Source organism: Mercenaria mercenaria, chromosome 16, assembly GCF_021730395.1.
Source record: "Mercenaria mercenaria strain notata chromosome 16, MADL_Memer_1, whole genome shotgun sequence".
Taxonomy (NCBI): Eukaryota; Metazoa; Mollusca; class Bivalvia; order Venerida; family Veneridae; genus Mercenaria; species Mercenaria mercenaria.
Genome location: NC_069376.1, coordinates 19030652 through 19049640, shown reverse-complemented (window position 1 = coordinate 19049640; position 18989 = coordinate 19030652). Strand labels below are relative to the sequence as shown.

At 34.3% G+C, this 18989-nt stretch overlaps 1 protein-coding gene across 3 annotated transcripts in view; it reads left to right on the top strand.

Moving 5' to 3' along the window:
• LOC128549511 (uncharacterized) overlaps positions 1–16893 on the top strand; it is an 84210-nt gene extending 67317 nt beyond the window's left edge. For all 3 annotated transcript variants that reach the window (XM_053526275.1, XM_053526277.1, XM_053526276.1), the window contains exons 2-3: positions 9447–10158; positions 14604–16893. In XM_053526275.1, the coding sequence (XP_053382250.1) occupies positions 9447–10158; positions 14604–14611 (720 nt within the window). In that variant the 3' untranslated portion in view covers positions 14612–16893. The remainder of the gene's footprint in view (positions 1–9446; positions 10159–14603) is intronic.
• Positions 16894–18989: the final 2096 nt, after the last annotated feature.

Sequence of the window (18989 nt, the reverse complement as noted above, 5' to 3'; positions counted from 1 at the left end):
TTTCAATGTTCAGGCGTAGGCACAGTGCAGAAATGTAAGAATCTAACATGTACACGTACCGTAACATATATGAGCCTTCCCAACTACAAGGCCGTTTGAAACCCACTAGGGCACTTTTATTGGTCATCTGCCATTGTCGTAAGTTAACTTGAAAATTCGTAAATTCGTACAAAAAAAAAAAAAGAAGATGGAAAATAATGTATGAAATATCTGCACAACCACGTGGTGCGAATAGGAAGCGGTGATTGGATGTGAAAATAATAGGTTTAAAATAAACACACTAATACATCGTTAAAGCAACAAATATTCTGTTGCAAAATTGTACATGTCCTGTCAAGTTTCTCTATATGTACTATTCTACAGGCATATATACACAATAAATGGCTGGCCTTCTTTATTCTTATATTAAATTGAGAAAAATCCAATGGCTTCAGCACACAGCACGATCCTTTAAAATGTCTATAACTTATATTAAAAAAAAAAAATCGCTAGGAATTGACACTGATATTTACGTGAAAGAAACAAATACCCATCAATACCTAGATTACACCTCTTGTCATCCGAAACAATGCAAAGATGGAATCCCATACAGTCAGGCAAAGCGGTACAGGAGAATTATTTCTAATGACGAAAAATTCAACTCATCTCTTAATGATTTACGGAGCTACTTCAAAGATAGAAATTTTCCGGATTCTGTGATAGACAGTGCATTCAATAAGGTGTCGAGGTCGTCACAAAACGAAGCCCTGACGCCTTCAGATAAAAATAAAACAAGTGTTATTCCTTTCACCGTAGAATATAATCCATCATTACCAAATATAGGTGGAACAATTCACAAGTATTGGGATCTTCTGAACATTGCAAAGAATACAAATGTTAAATTTGTTCATGACGAATACAAACCTATAGTGGCGTACAGACGTACAAGAAATTTAAGCGACTACTTAGTAAGTTCCGACTTCAAACTGAACACTGAAACATACATCACGCAGAAATGTAACAGGAAACGATGTTCCCACTGTCTACGAATCAACTCTGGATCCACATTTAGCAGTACAGTTACAGGAGAAACATTTTCTTTACGATATGATACAAACTGTCAATCTAAAGATGTTGTATACTTAATAACGTGTAAAAGATGCAATATGCAATATGTTGGGCAGACTATGCAACAGGTTTCACGGCGTATGAATAGCCATAAATTTGACATATCTAATTTTACAGATCCTGCATATTCCACGTTGGTTGCTGGTCATTTTAATCAAGATGACCATAGTATTGATGACTTCACATTTATGCCTATTGATGTGGTAAATAATCAAATTAACCGGTTATGCAAGGAAACATTCTGGATTCATAAGTTAAAAACACTCAGTCCTGATGGACATGATTCAAAAACATTGTTTAATGTGTAATGAATTTTACATGTATATGTGTTTGTTTAGTACTATTACGTTTTTTTCCTATTTATGGTTTTTTATATATACTGCTATAGGAAATCCTGTATTCTTATATCCGTAATGTACTAAACTTGCTATTTATTATTCACATTAATTTATGTAATATTTTAAAAAAACAGTAGATCTATACGTTTTTCCGCCATTCAACGTAACGTTTACTTCATGACGTCACGTCCGTTGTTTTATTATGTATTTATCCTGATGAAGGCGTAAGCGCCGAAACGTTGATAAAAGATAAATATTCACGTGTTGTTGTTGAATTTTACCATCGTATATAACTTATATTAAAACTTATGACCTATTATCAGTGATGAATAAATAAAAGAAAAGTGTGGGTATGTTTTATACTGGAAAGTATTTACATGTAATGTCAAACACACTGCAAAATAAGAACAAAACTGACACCAAAAGTATAGTAGTGGTGTATGACCAAAGTTTCCATGACACATTCTGGTATGCAAATGGTATCTAAATGTCAAGTTAACGGGCATACAATGAAGATGAGGGAAAATGCTATACAGAGCAAAAACAAACAAATCAACAACAGCTGAGAACTAGCTGAATCCGCCATTAAGCGACTACCGTTTTTGGCACCATTTTCATAGTTTGTGTTTGCAAATCCGGTTATATAGGTGAGGAAGCATTAGCTCTTAATGTAGTGGCTCCGTAATGACACTCGGCAGTTTCCGTGTGATGACTTATTCCCGTTAGACCATTCGGCATATATATCCGGAACATACCGTCGTCGCATACGCATTTGCCGATTGTCATAAAGAGTCCACTACCTTAAATAATCACAATTTGCATTTTTTTACTAAATTTACGCCATTTACCAACAGTATCCGTTTCTTATAAATCACCAGGCACACTGATTTGATTACGCAATTGCTTACGTAACTGAAAAACTGCTTGAAAAAAAAAACACAGGGATAAACCCAATGCAAACAAAACAAAACTTTTCTGCGTCTTTACATGAAACTTAGTTCCAGAGCGATATGACCTATCCGAGGATTTGAGTTCAATCTACTGACAAGGTTTATCCCTATCCCTATCAACAAGTATATTTTGTATTTATATTGTTACCAAAGTGATGTCAACCAGTCTGTTGCATTGGAATATCGCTTCAGTAGCGGGAAAATCGTCAATCAGTTATCCCATTATCCATTCATTAATCTTTACGACATCATGTAAAAGTGCCGCGGAGAATATCAATTAATATCACACACAATACAGCAATGAATGTGATTATTTATAATTATAATTTCCTTTGGTATCATGGGCTTAATGATTTTGCGGTATATTTCAAATCACGCAACACCGGAAGTTACAAAAGTACTAAATAGGTTATCAAGCAGCACTTCCGGGCTATGCGGGTGATTGCGTAAAGGGAAAGAAAAAATACCCACTTTCCCAATTAAATTGGCATTTTCACGCTTTGTGTATGCCGTAACCTGTTTTTATTTCCTTGTGGACCTATACTTGACATTTTGGTAGCATTTTCAAGGAGAATTATAGAAATGTAAACAAACCTGATAAGCATAATTTCTTACAATGAACAAAAATATGTACTCTTCGTATAATAACTTCAAGTTTTGTTTCGGTGGTACAATGTAGCTGGTGGAGTTGGTACAGTTTTGTGAAAAACCTATGTCTATGAATTAGGAAGTAATTTCTTGCACGCCGGACAGGATTTTCCCGTGCTTTTCCGGTGCTAGAAAAACTCATCTTACACCCAGGTGTGTAAGATGACTCTCGTACTATAATTTATGAATGTATGCGTAAATTTATACGCTACTTTAATAAATAAACGCTTTAAAGAAACGCCTTAACGCCTTCGTTAACAAACACCTTAACGCCTTAGTTTTTCTTTATATCTTCTACAAATTGAAGAATAAGGCATGCAATAAAAAGAATCAATCACTGGCAGCGGGTAAAGATGGGAATATCCGGCACTCGGGTAACTCTTTAGCCTCGTTACCGCCTAAACAGTTACCCTCATCCCTCGTTACCGCCTAAACAGTTACCCTCGTGCCTCGTTACCGCCTAAACAGTTACCCTCGTGCCGGATATTTCCACATTTTCCCACAACCAGTGAAAGATTCTTATAGTCTTTTTTTCTTTAGTTGTTATAAATGGATTTTGAACAAGAATATAAATCATATCAATTTTAAGTACAAAGCCCATTTTTCAAACTGTATGTAGATCTAGAGAAGTATATTTCTTCACCCAACAAATTCATCCGGTCTGTTACAGGGATTTAAAATGCCTTCAAACTTTTTGAAGAACGAAATATTAAGTTGACATTATCATAAAGATATCTTTTTGCGCCTGCAAGAATATTTTGACGCCATTTTAAATCATTCTAATTTCCGAAAATGTATATTTTTATGTGTGTGTAGTTGTCATATTTAGGTTTTAAAACAATGTAAATGATTTTGATATGTTATTTTATCTGTTAGTATAGACAATGATAGAAGCTAGTTTACCAATCTGGTAATATCTCAGACAAATCTTTACTAGCCACGGATATGGCAGTCTCGTGACTTTCTGGTAGAAAGCAACTTCACTGTAATGTATATTCTTAAGGTAGTGGGCCGGTAATGACACTCTAAAATATCCGTTCGTTTCCGGCATTTCCCGGCAGGTATGACAATCCATGTACTTATCATGCCGACGAATACCGAAGAATACCGAAAAATGCCGAAGTATGATAAGGAGAATACGTCATCGCACAAAAATTGCTTAGCGTCATTAAGAGTCCCACTACCTTAAAACAGACACCAGGTTGCCTATACATACAGCTCCTTAAATATGATACATTCTTTAACCAGACGTGATGAATGCCCCAGCTAAGTTGGAAAATTTGTTCATCTGGGAGGTCTTGATATTCTTAGTAGTGTTTCTCAGGCGAGAAAAGTATTGATTCTTCTCAAGTATCAAACGGAACACGCGACACGTTTTTAACTTCCGAATGAAGTTTTAATTAATGGATTATTCCTGGAATAATGTAGGTGCTGACATGACGCTCATTACGCAAGGGTTCACTCCTTATATGCGATGTGTGTTTTTTGCATAATTTTATGTGTTCACTTGAAATCTAAGTATAGCTGAAGCATCGAGGAATTGTAAAGATTGTCTTGAGAGTGTAAAAGGCGGTATAAAGTGACGACGGTTTTTGCTTGTACCGTATTTAACCTTATAACTAGTATGTAGCATTTGACTTCAAAGTAAAGCCTGCTTCATACAGAAATCTCACGAAAACCTTTTTGATGGAACCCGATCAGAATAAACATTCATGTATCAATTTGGGCTGGGTTTTTATAGTCTTTGGTAGTTGTAATGTATGGAAGATACAGTGTATAACGGTCTGCAGACGACACATAAATTCAATCCATACACCCGGTTTGAGATACTAGTACTTTGTGAAAACGATGTATTAATAGACTACTACAAATAAATTTGATTTCAGGGAGCGGAATGAGAAAATAGCTATCAGCGTCAATATTCTAAGAGAGGCAACTCATTCAGCTATTCCAGACATCGTTCTTGTAATAGTTTCCTACCTTGAATAGTGGACTTATCTGTAGGCATACAGAATGGCGCGGAAAATAATGGCGGATACAAATAGTCCTCAGATTTTGTTGTTCTTTTTTACTCTACAGAGCTATTTTCCTTATATTCTTTGCATTTTTTTTTTGCTAAAATCACATGACAGATCTATGCTTGACATGTAGGTAGCATTTTCATAATGAAATAACAACGTAACAAAATTTTTCATGGAAACTTAGATCATACACCACCAGTATAATTTGGGGTCTCATTTTTTAGCTGATTTTGCAGTTTGTGTGTTTGACAAATTATTTTTCTTGCATCAAACATGACCTCCACTTTTCTTTTGATTTTTAGTTAGCACTGACAATATTCTTCAAGAAAATGTAGATTACAGACATTTAAAATGGGTCCTGATGTATGCTGCGGTCATTGGAAATAGGTCAATTTTATATAGAATAAAGAACAACAACTATTTAGTGTGTTATATAACCTGTATAGCAGTTTTTACAAACAGCCATATTAACCCTTTTAGCTGGAACTAGTTACATATTTCCCAGCTCATTAAATCATTTTCACCGTAGGAATATCCAAGTGAATTTCGGAATACATAAACTAATTGGTTAAGCTCTTTAAAGAAACAATGTGACTACCCGCAAAAAATCTTGGTCCAAAGTATCTGAATATGTCTTTCAAACTTATCTGTAACTTTGAAATTATTGGTACTAAGACCCAAGCCCCTCCCCGTCAAAATCGTTACTGACTATTAGGGAGCAAGGACAGAGTGTACACATTAAGTGTAAAGGTAAAAAAACCATCTAGTTGCTGACTGAGCATATTTTAAAAGTAGGTGATACAATTACAAAGTAATTATAAATGTATAGGTTACAGTGTCGTCTTCTTTGCTCAGCGCGCAGGGCTAAGGCGATAACAGGCTGTAACCGTTACTTGCTACCATATCACTTTAAGTGACATCTTATCCATCACCTTTGCAATCTCTTACTTGTTTTCTTCAAAAGTGGCAAGGTTAATCTTTTAATTGCACGCACATTGCAAACTGGAATTTTTCTCACAGATTTTCTGTCTAAAGTAAACATGATGTTGATGAAACGAAAAGCAAATAAATAAGAGAAAAACAATGTTACATGTACTCCTACGACATTAAAAAAGTTGAGAAAATGTTATATATGTGTGTATGTTATCGTTGGTTCTTTGAGAGAGTATTCATGAATTTGTGAACTAAACCTGCCCTAAACAGTAGCATGTAGCATTTTCTTCTATCCGTGAAATATCCGTGAAATATACTATCTACATAAGAACATTGACTGCTGTTCATCATATGTTACAATGTTAAGATTGACTGCTGTTCATCATATGTTACAATGTTACTTTGAACTTTTGAAAAAGCGTTTAAGGCTGGTTTTGCGGTATAAAAATTGCAATGTTTAACACCTTAATACTTTGTACATGCAATAAAATTTCGCCTATGCCCTTGCATGATAAACATTGCCAAAATAAATATCTTTTAAGGTGGCGGACCCATAATGACAGTCGGCAAATCACGTGTGATAACGTTTTGCCGTTTGGCAATTCGGCAGTCCTCGGATAAACGTTTGCATGGGTTTCCGTAAAAAGCCGGAGAATGCCGAAGTAACATACGGAAAATATACGTAAAATATACGTAATTTGCAGATTGCCATTACGGGTCCACTGCCTTAAATATAGTGGATATTTGTTTCTTTCAACGTCAGATTGAAATATCTTTCACGAGTGAACAACAGACGCAATTTTACAGGAGTCGCCTATAGCCACGAGTAAAGATATAGCGTGAAAGATATTTTGATCTTACACCTAAAACGAACACATTTTCTTTTTATTTCATTTTTTGACTTAATTTTCGGAAAATATATGATATATATCACTCTAACTTTTCGATAATTCACAGAAAAACGTGTAATAAATAGACGGAATTGAATTTTATTATCCTTACATACATCAAAAGTCTACTTGTGCAATTATAACTAAATAATTTTGTATCTGGTACTTGCGAAAAGAATAACTACACATTTTCAAATCCATCATTGTGGTATACAATAACGCCTGCTTATAAATGCTTTGAGGAAACCTATTCGAACTTTCAAGGTCTCGTGCCAACAAATGAAAAAAATAGGACAGCAATATGTTTGCAACATGTTGAAATGTATATCCGTTATCGACCCGCAAATTCTTTTTTTTCAGATGACAAATCATTTGAAGCAAAGAGCCATCTCATTTTTCCATCCATTATTCATGACTAGTTTCACGGAATACTCTGGGGAATCTTTATCTCTTTCAGTACGGGAAATAATTGCATTCGCAATCTTGAGTATCTCTGATTTCTACATCCTGGATGCTAAAAAACAATATCATTTTATCAAAATGTCAATAAAAGGCAATTTCAGAAAGCATTTTGACATTGTGATATTCCAGTTTCTTAAAACTTAAAACGCTGAAAGTACTGAGATAGAAAGCATTGCCTTGTTTCTGGAAAATCAGGCAGTTGCCACCTCAAATTCGCTGAAAAATAAGGTTAAGCACGCGGTCGAAAAAAAAGCCACGTTCCAAAATCGCAGCCCCAAGCCAGGTCTCTATATCAGTGTACGTACGAATGTGTACGTTATCAGCACATACACAAAAATACGACATGTTGATAACAGAGACAAAACAAATAAAAGAAACAGCGGAACACCACTTTGGTAGGGTCAGTGGCAAGAACACCACTTGCGCAGTTGCATCAGTTAAAGATGCACCAACCCCGGCATGTTCTAAAACTACATATTTACACTGTACATGACAGTGGAATTGCAAGTAGTCCCACCAGGGCAATCTACAACACACGTAACGATGACAACGCTTGCTAATTGTTCACTTTGATCACATCTTGACAAGTGTGATGAGCAAAACTTATATTGTAAAAATGCACGGATTTTTCAAAATGAATAGTTTGCTTTTAATTAATACTTGAAGAAATACCAAAAGGAAGAAATTGTATCATTATTTGGCTGTAAACATAAGAAACACGATTCTTCAGGGTTGGAATAAGGGGACCCCAGAAAGCTCAATAATCGCAATTTGACAAAAGTATGTCGATATGACTTAAAAACGAAACATTTCTAATTGTTTTCATACAAACAAAGAATGCCAAACTGTGTGTTAATATGCAACAAAAACACAGTGTGCACGTCACAATTATTACGTCAGAGCGTCAAACGTCATAGCGGCGTGATGGAAAAGTAAACTGCACGAACAAAGGCAAATATTTAGTGGATGCCATTTAAGATGTACATAATACCGTGTATTATTATATCACTCGGGCTGCACCCTCGTGATATTAATCATTTGCATCTGAACTCCAAACAATGTTATTGATATACAATGTATTCTGTCTTATGTAACAGACAAAACAAATCGCTAAAAAACTATCTCGCCTGTGCTGGTTGGAGCGCTGCACATGATGAAGCGAGCTTACATGCGAGGAAGCTATCCAAGGGACCTCAGGAACGTAGTCGCTTAATAATATACAAAAATGCTTGCTCCTTCTTGAAATAGTGTCCGAATTAGTACATGTGCATCGCCTCTTCTTGAAAACCTAACAAACACATAGGCTAATTTTAAAACCATAAAAGCATTCGATTTTAAATTTCCATTCATGCGGTTGACTGTTCTCCTGTCATAACTCATATATTATTTACAAACCTACTCATGTGAGTACAATATAGCTTTTATGAGTAAATCGAAATGTGTCCGGAATTCAATAATTGATACGTGGGATATGATATTTTGTCAAAAATATAAAGCTTTTATGGAGCAATTTTGAATTATTTATCCTTTTCAATTGAAATAATAGCGGACAGTAAATTGTGTTTTAATATTGACAAAGTGGAAAGTGATATTGTGTTTACCTTACCGGGAAAACTAAATTATGTTTACATAGCAGGAAAAAAGATTATGTTTGAACAAAAGCTATAAATTCATCTGGCTGTACAGACATGGAATTACTGAACACATAGAAGATTTGTTCAGTACACAGTATAAATTGCTTATTTAAAACTGTGTTATATTGAACTATTGATAGATTCGAATACCGTAGATTAGGATTTTTGTGGGTACGCTTTATTTAGCGATTCCGTGTTTAGCCACATTATTCGCGGTGTTAGAAATTCGCGAAATAGGAGGTTGTTTTGTTTTTGACACAATGCATATTAATAATAATAAATATTTTGAATTCGCGAGTGGCATCATTCGCAAATATATTCAAAAATAAGACAATCGCGAATATTACACAATCTACAGTGAATCACTTTTGAATATTGATAACATTAATATAACTTCAATCGCAGATCTATCTATATGTCTAATTTATTGATTTTGTGCACTATACTGACCTCTCCGTTTCAGGCATCAGGCCAGGGTGTGCACGTTGAAGATGTGTCTAGAACCAAAACATTAGGAAAAGCAGACGATAAGAAAAAACCATCAAAGATGACGAACGATCACAAATCTGGTACACCTTCACCGCAAAATAACACTGGTTCGAAATCTGCCGTGAACAGTATTGGTAGACCGCCAACAACCAGCATTCTGAGAAGTGCCTTGTACTATCAAAACAGAATAATAATACCTGAAAAGAAGCGTTCGCCGACACAGACGACTGCGAACGCGCCAAATGAACCGCGCACGATAAGCGCACCAAATGCAGTAATTGGATCCGGAGCGAAAGCGAGACCTACAAGTTTGCAACAGAATTCCAATAGTGCTATTTTTAGACCGGCAACAAATGCCAGTGCTTCCATATCGAATGTTAGAACTATTCAAGGAAATAACGTTCCGTTAGCAGACGACACAATGGATACGGCGGGAATTGATATTGTTGTAACGGATACGGAAAATAATCAACACAGAGTGAAAAAGAAAAAGTCAATTTTTAAAAGATTTTATTTGTGCTTACAGGATAACCGTATGAAAGGAGAACCCAATGCAGAAGAAATTTTAGCCAGCTCAAATCCACAAGAATATAGGATATTAAAAAAAGTGTTAAATACTACGTTTTTAAGCGTTGGAATTGCCTTATTGGTAGCAGTCTTAATTGTGATAATTTATTCAAGTATAGGTAAGTTGAATTTTTACAGCTTCAAGATCTATTTTTAGATTACGAGATTTGGCGCGAAAATGTATGAAATATATATTTTATTTAAAGGTATATTACACCCAAATGTCGGATTTGAAAATATTAACAACTGCTACATATAGTTTGTATACTATACACATATATGATAAACAGGTGTATGTGTATAAACAGTTGTTTGCATTAACTTAAAATTGTATACATTTAATACATATGTAGCTACCACTTCCACGAAAAAAAAAACAGTTTTAATAAAACAACGAACTGTTACTGCATGGCATTGGAGAATGCATGTAGGTCTACTTACACCTTTAATCTATATATTTAGTAAATTTAAATACATTCAGTAAGGGTTTTCTTCATGTCAAATATCTAAAGATAAAAAAGAAGTTTTCGCTACTAAGAAATGGACATCGGATATCACGAAGTTAAAATAAAGACAATTTCCTGTTAGGAGCTACTATTCTGTTCATCATGATAATATTCGCATGAGCCGTAAACAAGTTAGGCAGTTCTGTAAATTTAACCTAGCAGACGACGGTTATACACTTGAAACTTAGGAGGACTTGAAATTGACGAGGATAGTTAAACAACTACACGCTTGAAATTGCAATTTCACGATGCAGTTTAGAGTTGTTTACACATTTTTTAATTTGCAAAATGCAATTATTGGTATCTTCTGAAATTCGTTGTAGCAAGAGAAAATACGTGTGAACGCCTTTTACAGTTAATAACTAAATGCACGTTTACTGTTGCTGTTTTGTGTATTTCAAAAGCGCTATTGCTGCCCATTAGAAATGATCGCTTTTCAGGGAAAACAAAATTCAAATTATTCAATTAAACGGACTAAAATTCAAATTATTATATTAGATTGAGTAAATACAATGTGATGCTGCATTGGCAACAAACACGTAACATATGCATTTTATATCTTTAAATTAACTGTTGTACTGAATGTAGAACACGAGCGCTTTAGATTAGTGTAATTTTCAGTATTTGAAAATGCTACTACCAGTATACAATATATTGCATTACAAATAAACATATGAGCCGCGCCATGAGAAAACCAACATAGTGCGTTTGCGACCAGCATGGATTCAGATCAGCCTGCGCATGCGCGCAGTCTGGTCAGGATCCATGCTGTTCGCTAACGGTTTCTCTAATTGCGATAGGCTTTGAAAGCGAACAGCATGGATCCTGACCAGACTGCGCGGATGCGCAGGCTGGTCTGGATCCATGCTGGTCGCAAACGCACAAAATTGGTTTTCTCATGGCGCGGCTCAGTTATGAAGGTAGTCGGCCTGTAATGGCACTCGGTAATTTCCGTGCCATTTCGTATTTTACGTATGCAATTGCGGCATCCTTCGGTCATAAGAGAAACTTACTTTTCATAACAGCCAAAGAATGCCGGAATTGCATACGGGTATACGTAAACGAACGGATACTGCCGAATGTTTTTACATACCTGTCCTTCACATTAACGCAAATAAGGTTGTAGTTTATTTCCACGTTTTTTGTTTCGCTGAGAAATTGCCATTTCACTGTAAAATTACAAGATACCGTTCATATTTCAATAACGCACAGTGACTGTAAAAATATTGTAATAAAACTGGATATTCCGAATCAGAATTTGTTTTCAGACCAATTCTGAATTTTGTCATTTGAACTCAGTTGCCCTATATTTTTTATCCACAGCCGACATTAATTGCATACAAAATTCCCCTTGAGAGACGCAGTAAAATATTTAATTAGAAAACACACTCTGAAATCAATATTTCATTTGTCATCCGCTGTAACAAAATAATTATTTCATTAGTATCAAGTTTTAAAAGTTCATTCTGTATGAGCCGTGGTGATGTAGGGGTAGACGGTTTTGCTGTCAGTCCGGAGACCGAACCCCAGAATGTAGACCAACGGTATATACGTTTGTTGTATATCAAGAATAAAGCGCCATCTGCAGGATAGCCCATTTACATTTTTGTATAAAAATACTTTTTCTAATAACATGTTTCCTTCATTCATTTAATGATCCAGTCGGATATTCCCCTGTAATATTCTGTCGTATAACTTATGTAATAAATTAGGATGTGGTTCAAGACATTTATCGCAACAATCTTTTGAGGTTGTTTTTACTTGAAGCAGACGTTGCTTTTCTTCTTAACACGAGTTCAGTCAAAGCAGTCGATTAATACAATGTCGCAATTATACCATTAATGTCGAATAATATTCCCTAGTCTAACCATTAATACAATACGGAGACTGTCAGATTAAAATTAAATCATTTTCAACCATATTGGCATTTAATATGACATTTCAGAAGATCAAATTCTATGAGATATTTTAGACAGACGGCCGTCAAATGTCAGTCTGTTTCAGGTTTTCCTTTCTACAACTGTCCAAGGGACTGTGATCAAATGTGAAAACATTCAGTAACGATGCTTTGTGAAATGCATGCATTTACTCATATAACATGATGTTGGAAAGGTTTTACAACAATAATAACACAAACAAATAAAGAAACATGCGATAGCATGATGTCTGACTTTAGCTCATCTTAGCATCCTACATCGACATCGCCGTCTTTTCCTCAACGCACTGTATACCTCATTGTTTGAGCAATCTTTTTGAAAATCTTTCTTTTCCCTTAATGTGTATGGCCAGAGAACGCGGCCAACTTGGAAAAAATGGCTTCCAGTCATTGCCCTTGTTGGAGAAAAAGTTATAAAATTTCAGATCGTAACACGTGACGTAACCACATTTTGTAGGAATCTTCATGAAACACACACGTCATAATGTACCTATATTTGGTCATGTAATCTCATACTAAGTACAAAAATAGGTACGGTTGTTTAAGAAAAAGTATACGTTTGACACTGTGACGTAATAACTGTGACGTATTTGTAAAGTGAATTACACACAATTTTTTGTCTTCTTTGTTTAACAGGAAAACAAATCGGGTCGTGTAAGAATTTATTATATTAATTAACGTCAGCGTTACTGCTCTTGAAGTATTCAAAACTGTATATGTATCTATGTCATCATGGCGCTCAGGAGAGCTCTTACTACTATATTTTCCCATTTTGAAAAATTGGATTACTATTGCGCATGCCCGGTATCATTTGAGTTTTGTTTATTTAATGAGGTGCATGATGTATGCTACTGCTTCTTTTATTGTTCGATAAGAGGAATTTCTTTGCAACTAAATGAGATTTTTTTTTCATTAACCCTTTCGTGCTTCCAAGAAGAAAACGTTAATACAATTAATTACATTCTGATAACGGAATCAAATCTACCAGAAGTTGTAACACTAACAGCGCTGCTTCTCTCTCTTCATTGACAGTCGTTGATTATATATTGCATAACGATGCACGAATTTTTACCATATTGGATGGCAATAGTTTGACAACTTGTCTGTTTGAAAAACAAGACGTCCTTTAATACAAAAGCAGTGGAATCAGAATATCAATCCAATGACTGGTTTTGAATCATCCGAAAAAATGCAGCCTCAAGTGATATTAAGTAGATAAATGAAACATCAGATTCTGACTGTATTTGGTATGCAAGTATTTGTTTCAGAAAAGGGCGCTACATTTATAAAATTTTACAAAGTTGATTAAAACTGACAATAGTGTACAGACAGGGATGCAATCGCCAGTAAATTGTTAATCATTAATGATGGGACTTGACTGATTTAGGGACAATTCCTAGAGTGACCTTGAACAAATTTATTTGTGGATCCCTCTTATTACATACATTTTTATACATTTTTAAGGAAAAAAAATACTTAAGACATATTGAAATTTATGTAGCCTATAGACATGTACATAAGTGGTTGAATATTCTTCCAGACAAGGCAATATCCGTCTTTAACTGAAATATTTTATCGTCAAATATAGAAATCCTCGTCACACTAAATAATGTAAATTAATTGTATGGAGAACTATGTTTATAATCAAATGTCACGCAGAAACAGTCGATCGCCAAAAGATCCTCCAGTTTTGTGGTAGTACACATTTACTATGTGTCTAACGCAGAGTATTTTGTGAATTTTATACTTACATAAACTATATGTAGTAAGTGTTCAAATGTTCAAATATGAACTTTGGGTCTAGCATACCTTTAAATCTCATATAAGACACCATTTTCATTTTTGCATATATGTCAATGTAGGTATTTACCTTACTGTAATAGCCAACAGCTAGCTTAATGTTACAAAATCAAGAGAGTGAGCATACAAGTGTATAGAATAAATATATATGTTATATAAAGTATTAAAAGTATTAACAAGACTTTCATTCATAGAATTATTTTATGTTTCTCAACAAATAATTGTATTATTTTTTTAAATGCCAAGTGGAAAACATGCCTACTTTATTGTATAATTTAATTTGTTTAAATAAATATAAATTATAACTTACCTTTAATTTCAGACTCCTAGTAGCGTAACATGAAAGTTGACTTGGTCATTTTTTTCAACTGTACACAGGACTGACTCTACGTCGATTTTCTTAGTTGTACATTTGAGTCAACATAATTTCTGCCAGAAACAGTGAAGTCTGATACACTGACGTCGGACTTACTGACGTCGGATTTACCGATTTCGGATACACTGACGTCGGATACTTTGCTGTCGGCTTTACTGAAGTCCGATTCACTGACTTCGGATACACTGATGTCGGCTTTACTGACGTCGGATACAGTTACAGACTTCAATTTAAATCACTTTTAAATATGCACGTTATTTTCGTGAAATATTTTGAAGTGGTACAAGTTAATTTTTTATGTCTATGAAGCTCATAAACTGTGATGATATTATGTCTAATAAAAGGCGCAGGTGTGTAAATAACTTTATTTAAATTTCATTTCACAGTGCTCAAATTACGGGAAACGCTTAAACGCAATATTGTGCATGGTGTTTTCAACATATTCCACGATGTCTGTTGTCATTCCAATAATTTCATTACATTTATGTTTCCTGATGAAAATGAAGTAATTAAATATACGAAGTTAAAATGGAATATATTAGGCTTGAACGCTGGGTGCTGGGAACATACTTTTGTATTAACCCGACACTCTTCCTCGAAAGTGATTGTACATATCAAAAGTTGAACAAAAATCTAGTTGTCTAATGTAACAGTACAAATAATGTATTTCTTTCTCAAACTGAGTCTAAAAATCTAAGTTTGAAATACTAGTAAACATGGTAAACCAACACCGGAATGCCTCACACTGCGGAGTGATAGTTGGAATATTACAACATGATTTATTTAAAAAGTATTAACATTGGAAGTTGAAAGAACATCAAAGATACAACAAAGACAATTAAGATTTAGGCCTGATAGAAATATTCTGAATTATTCATTATAATTTATTAAGAGAAATTTTCAAATAAAACTAACGCTTGCTCGACAATACAATGTGAGGTCCATGTTCTCATACTGACCCTATACCCTTCACAAAAATGGTAGAATTTAAAACGTATGCTGTGCTGGACTATATAAAGAAGGAAACTATTGACACTACAAACAAGATGAAATAGCTATATATTAATCAACATACAAATGAGTCAGATGAACGATAGCAGCAGGCATGAATATTATTTTCTGCTTTCTGCTATATGAAATCTGCTGACCCGAGAGTTGCAACATTTCTCGAGATCACACTGGCTCGCCAGCTTTGACCGTCATCACGTCATATCAGTGTGTTGTACAAACGCATTTCAGCAGAGTATTTCGTCAATTGGAGATTTCTTTCTTTTAAATTCTATTTAATATCGTAAAACAAAAAAATAGTGTAAAGTTTATATCTGGACCTTGCAGAATAAAGCTGCAATTTATGAAAAACCATTTTACGGAAAAGGTGAATGAAACAGTTAGTTTGAGATACGGATTACAAAATTCCAAATCCAAAAAGAAAAAAAAAAAGAGAAAAGAAACAAAACACGACTTTAAACCGAGATGAAATTATATAAATGACGTGCTCAGTAATCTGAGTAATATGATATACAGTCGTACGCGTAATCAGTTCTGTACTTTTGTTTGCAAAGTAGTCCGCATATTGTGAATGTAAATGTAAGTATACAAAAAAATTGATCACTAGTACTTGCCGAAGTCCGGTTGGGAGTGATTGGTTACTGATCTTCTTATTCCTAATCTCCCGTAATGACATTCGGCAGTTTCCGTGTGATTACGTAATGTCCGTATCCAGTATCCAACTTCGGCATTGTTCGTCCGTCACAAGCACATTGATTTCCGTGCTTGTATTACATACGGAAAATACGTAATTAAACGAATTGTCATTACGGACCAACGAACTTAATTCAATATGTAAATGATCAAACCAGTGTTAATTAATGATAAATGTTGCAGTCAGCTGAACATAAACTTGTGTGAATTCCAATCCCTGGCGCAAGCCGTATTACAGTACATTTTTTTTTTGTATATTCAATTGCTTTTAAAATATTGTTACATATTTTAGTGAGAACATCATTTGCTACTTTAATTAGTTAACATTACATTTAGTTTGCGCGTCTTAGATTGAAATAAAAAGTGTATAAACTAATCATATTTTCAACCATATTTTCAAATATTTCATTTGTTTTATCATTTATTTCATAATATTCACAAAATATATTTGTAATTTTGTATATTTTGCATAAAGGTCTTTTTTCTTATTATTGCTCAAATAAAAGTATAAAGTGCGATAACAGTTGTTCCTGTTTTTTAAGGTTTCTATGACAAACGTCTAGTTGTCCAAAATTCAGACTGTAATATCATATATATATATCATCACTGTAAAATTTGAATTCAAAATGCTAGACCCGGGTTGAGCAGAACTCAACATTTACACATGTTATAAGTACCAAAATACAATTTAGAGACATCCGCAGATGTATTCATACGGCGGTGCACATGAACCTTCAATGATACACAGTGTGCAAATCCATTAAAAGTGGCGTATGGTCCCCAGTTAAATATCAAGAATTGGCAATCAAACTGAATTAAAGTGTCCAAAAGAAAAAAAAAGAAAGAAAAGCAGGCACCTATCAAAGGGGCGATTCAACAATAACCAAAGTTATTATAGCGGGAGTATTGGAACCGCCCAAGCCGGAATGTTTTAAGATGAAAAACTAAACAGTATATACACAAACACAACATAAATATTGTCCTGAACGATATGAACATTAACCCTTATGAAAGAAACCTGATTTCGCACATATTTTTCATTTCTCCTCATCAAAAATTTCGGAAAGAACATTTTATCAAATTTTGAATCGAAACCATAATCACCGGAGCTAAGTAAATCAGTGCTCGTTCAGAAATAAGACAGTTGTCGCCGGATTCTTTTTTGTCCTGTTTTCATTTTTTTGTAGTTTCTTTTTATTTATTTGGATATTACTTATAACAGTCTCAGCAAATGAAGAACGCTGAAATATACAAATGATATAAAAAAAGACACAAAAGGGGTTCATCGATGTATGAACATCTCGTTTAAGCCAATGAAATTGCTTGAATTGATAGATACTAAAGTTATTTATATGAACGTCACTTAGATTGCTTACAGCTGCTGTCATATATTAAAAATAGATTACACGCATGCGCAAAAACAGCAGAATTTAGCCTAGATGAGCGAACAGACGAGTACTATTTATTAATAAGCAAAACCTTATATTATGTATGTTTGTATTAAAGATTTATACACACATTAATAGACAAAGTAAACACGAATAGACAACTAAGACAAGTCAAACACATAAAGGAATATAGCTGTGCGCCACCTTCGAAGAATCATTTGCAAAACGCCACTGTTGAGTTTAAAATGGTTATTTTCAATACCTTTGGCTTTTTAGCTTTAATTTACTAGTTAAACATTGATTAATAAAATCTGTATGAAGATCCTTTGGAAGCATAGAATGCAACCAAACAAAATAATGGCGGACTCGGTTTGATTGAGTCTGTTCGTAAAAGGTAATGCAATGTGCAACAACTCTCGCGTCCCGTAGCACCGGCTTAGGCAGATCTCTATTACAGTGATATAGAATGGACTCCATGATCCCAAAGGCCCAGAAAATATAACAACACTGAAACCATGGTCAGCTCGCATACATCGCACATAAATATAATCATGTCTGATTACTAGCACAAAAGCGCATGGATCAATACGGAAATAATCAGTATTGAATTTCTAGGTGGTTGTTTTTGATAATAGTCTTCAGCTCTGTTATAGACATTTTATGAACATTGAAAATATACCTTCTGCTAAAAGCGCTTTTCTCAAAAGAAGCCAAAATAATTTTAAGCGTTCTTGATCTGAAAAAAACTTTAGAAAAAAGAAAAGATAAAGTAGATAATTGGGTGTCAGTCAAACTTAGTATACATAGAATAAGTTTGTGATCAATGTGCCCTCATAACATTCTAACATTCTGTTAATAATACTGGCAAATCCCTGATTCTGGCCTATTTACATCTTGATTAACGTATGGCCGAATTTCATCATTAACAAGAACATTACAGTCACCAATTTACGGCCATGATTATGAGAGCCTTATACTCACTAGATTATCCTTGGCTTTCCCTTTTGCTTAACGCCAAATCAAAGATGTTCCCGTCTAGCTTAACCTGTGTTCTTTCCAACGAGACATTTCTCATTAAAATGCACGTTTGCAATCGTAAGCCTTGTCACATTAAATATAACGTATTTTGACCCGTGTAAGTTTTTTTTTTCGAATAAAAGAGACGTGTGCTTTTTAAAGGCATTTATTTTTAATTGGTTATTAAAATGTTTATATATATTTACTGATTATCAGAAATAAATAA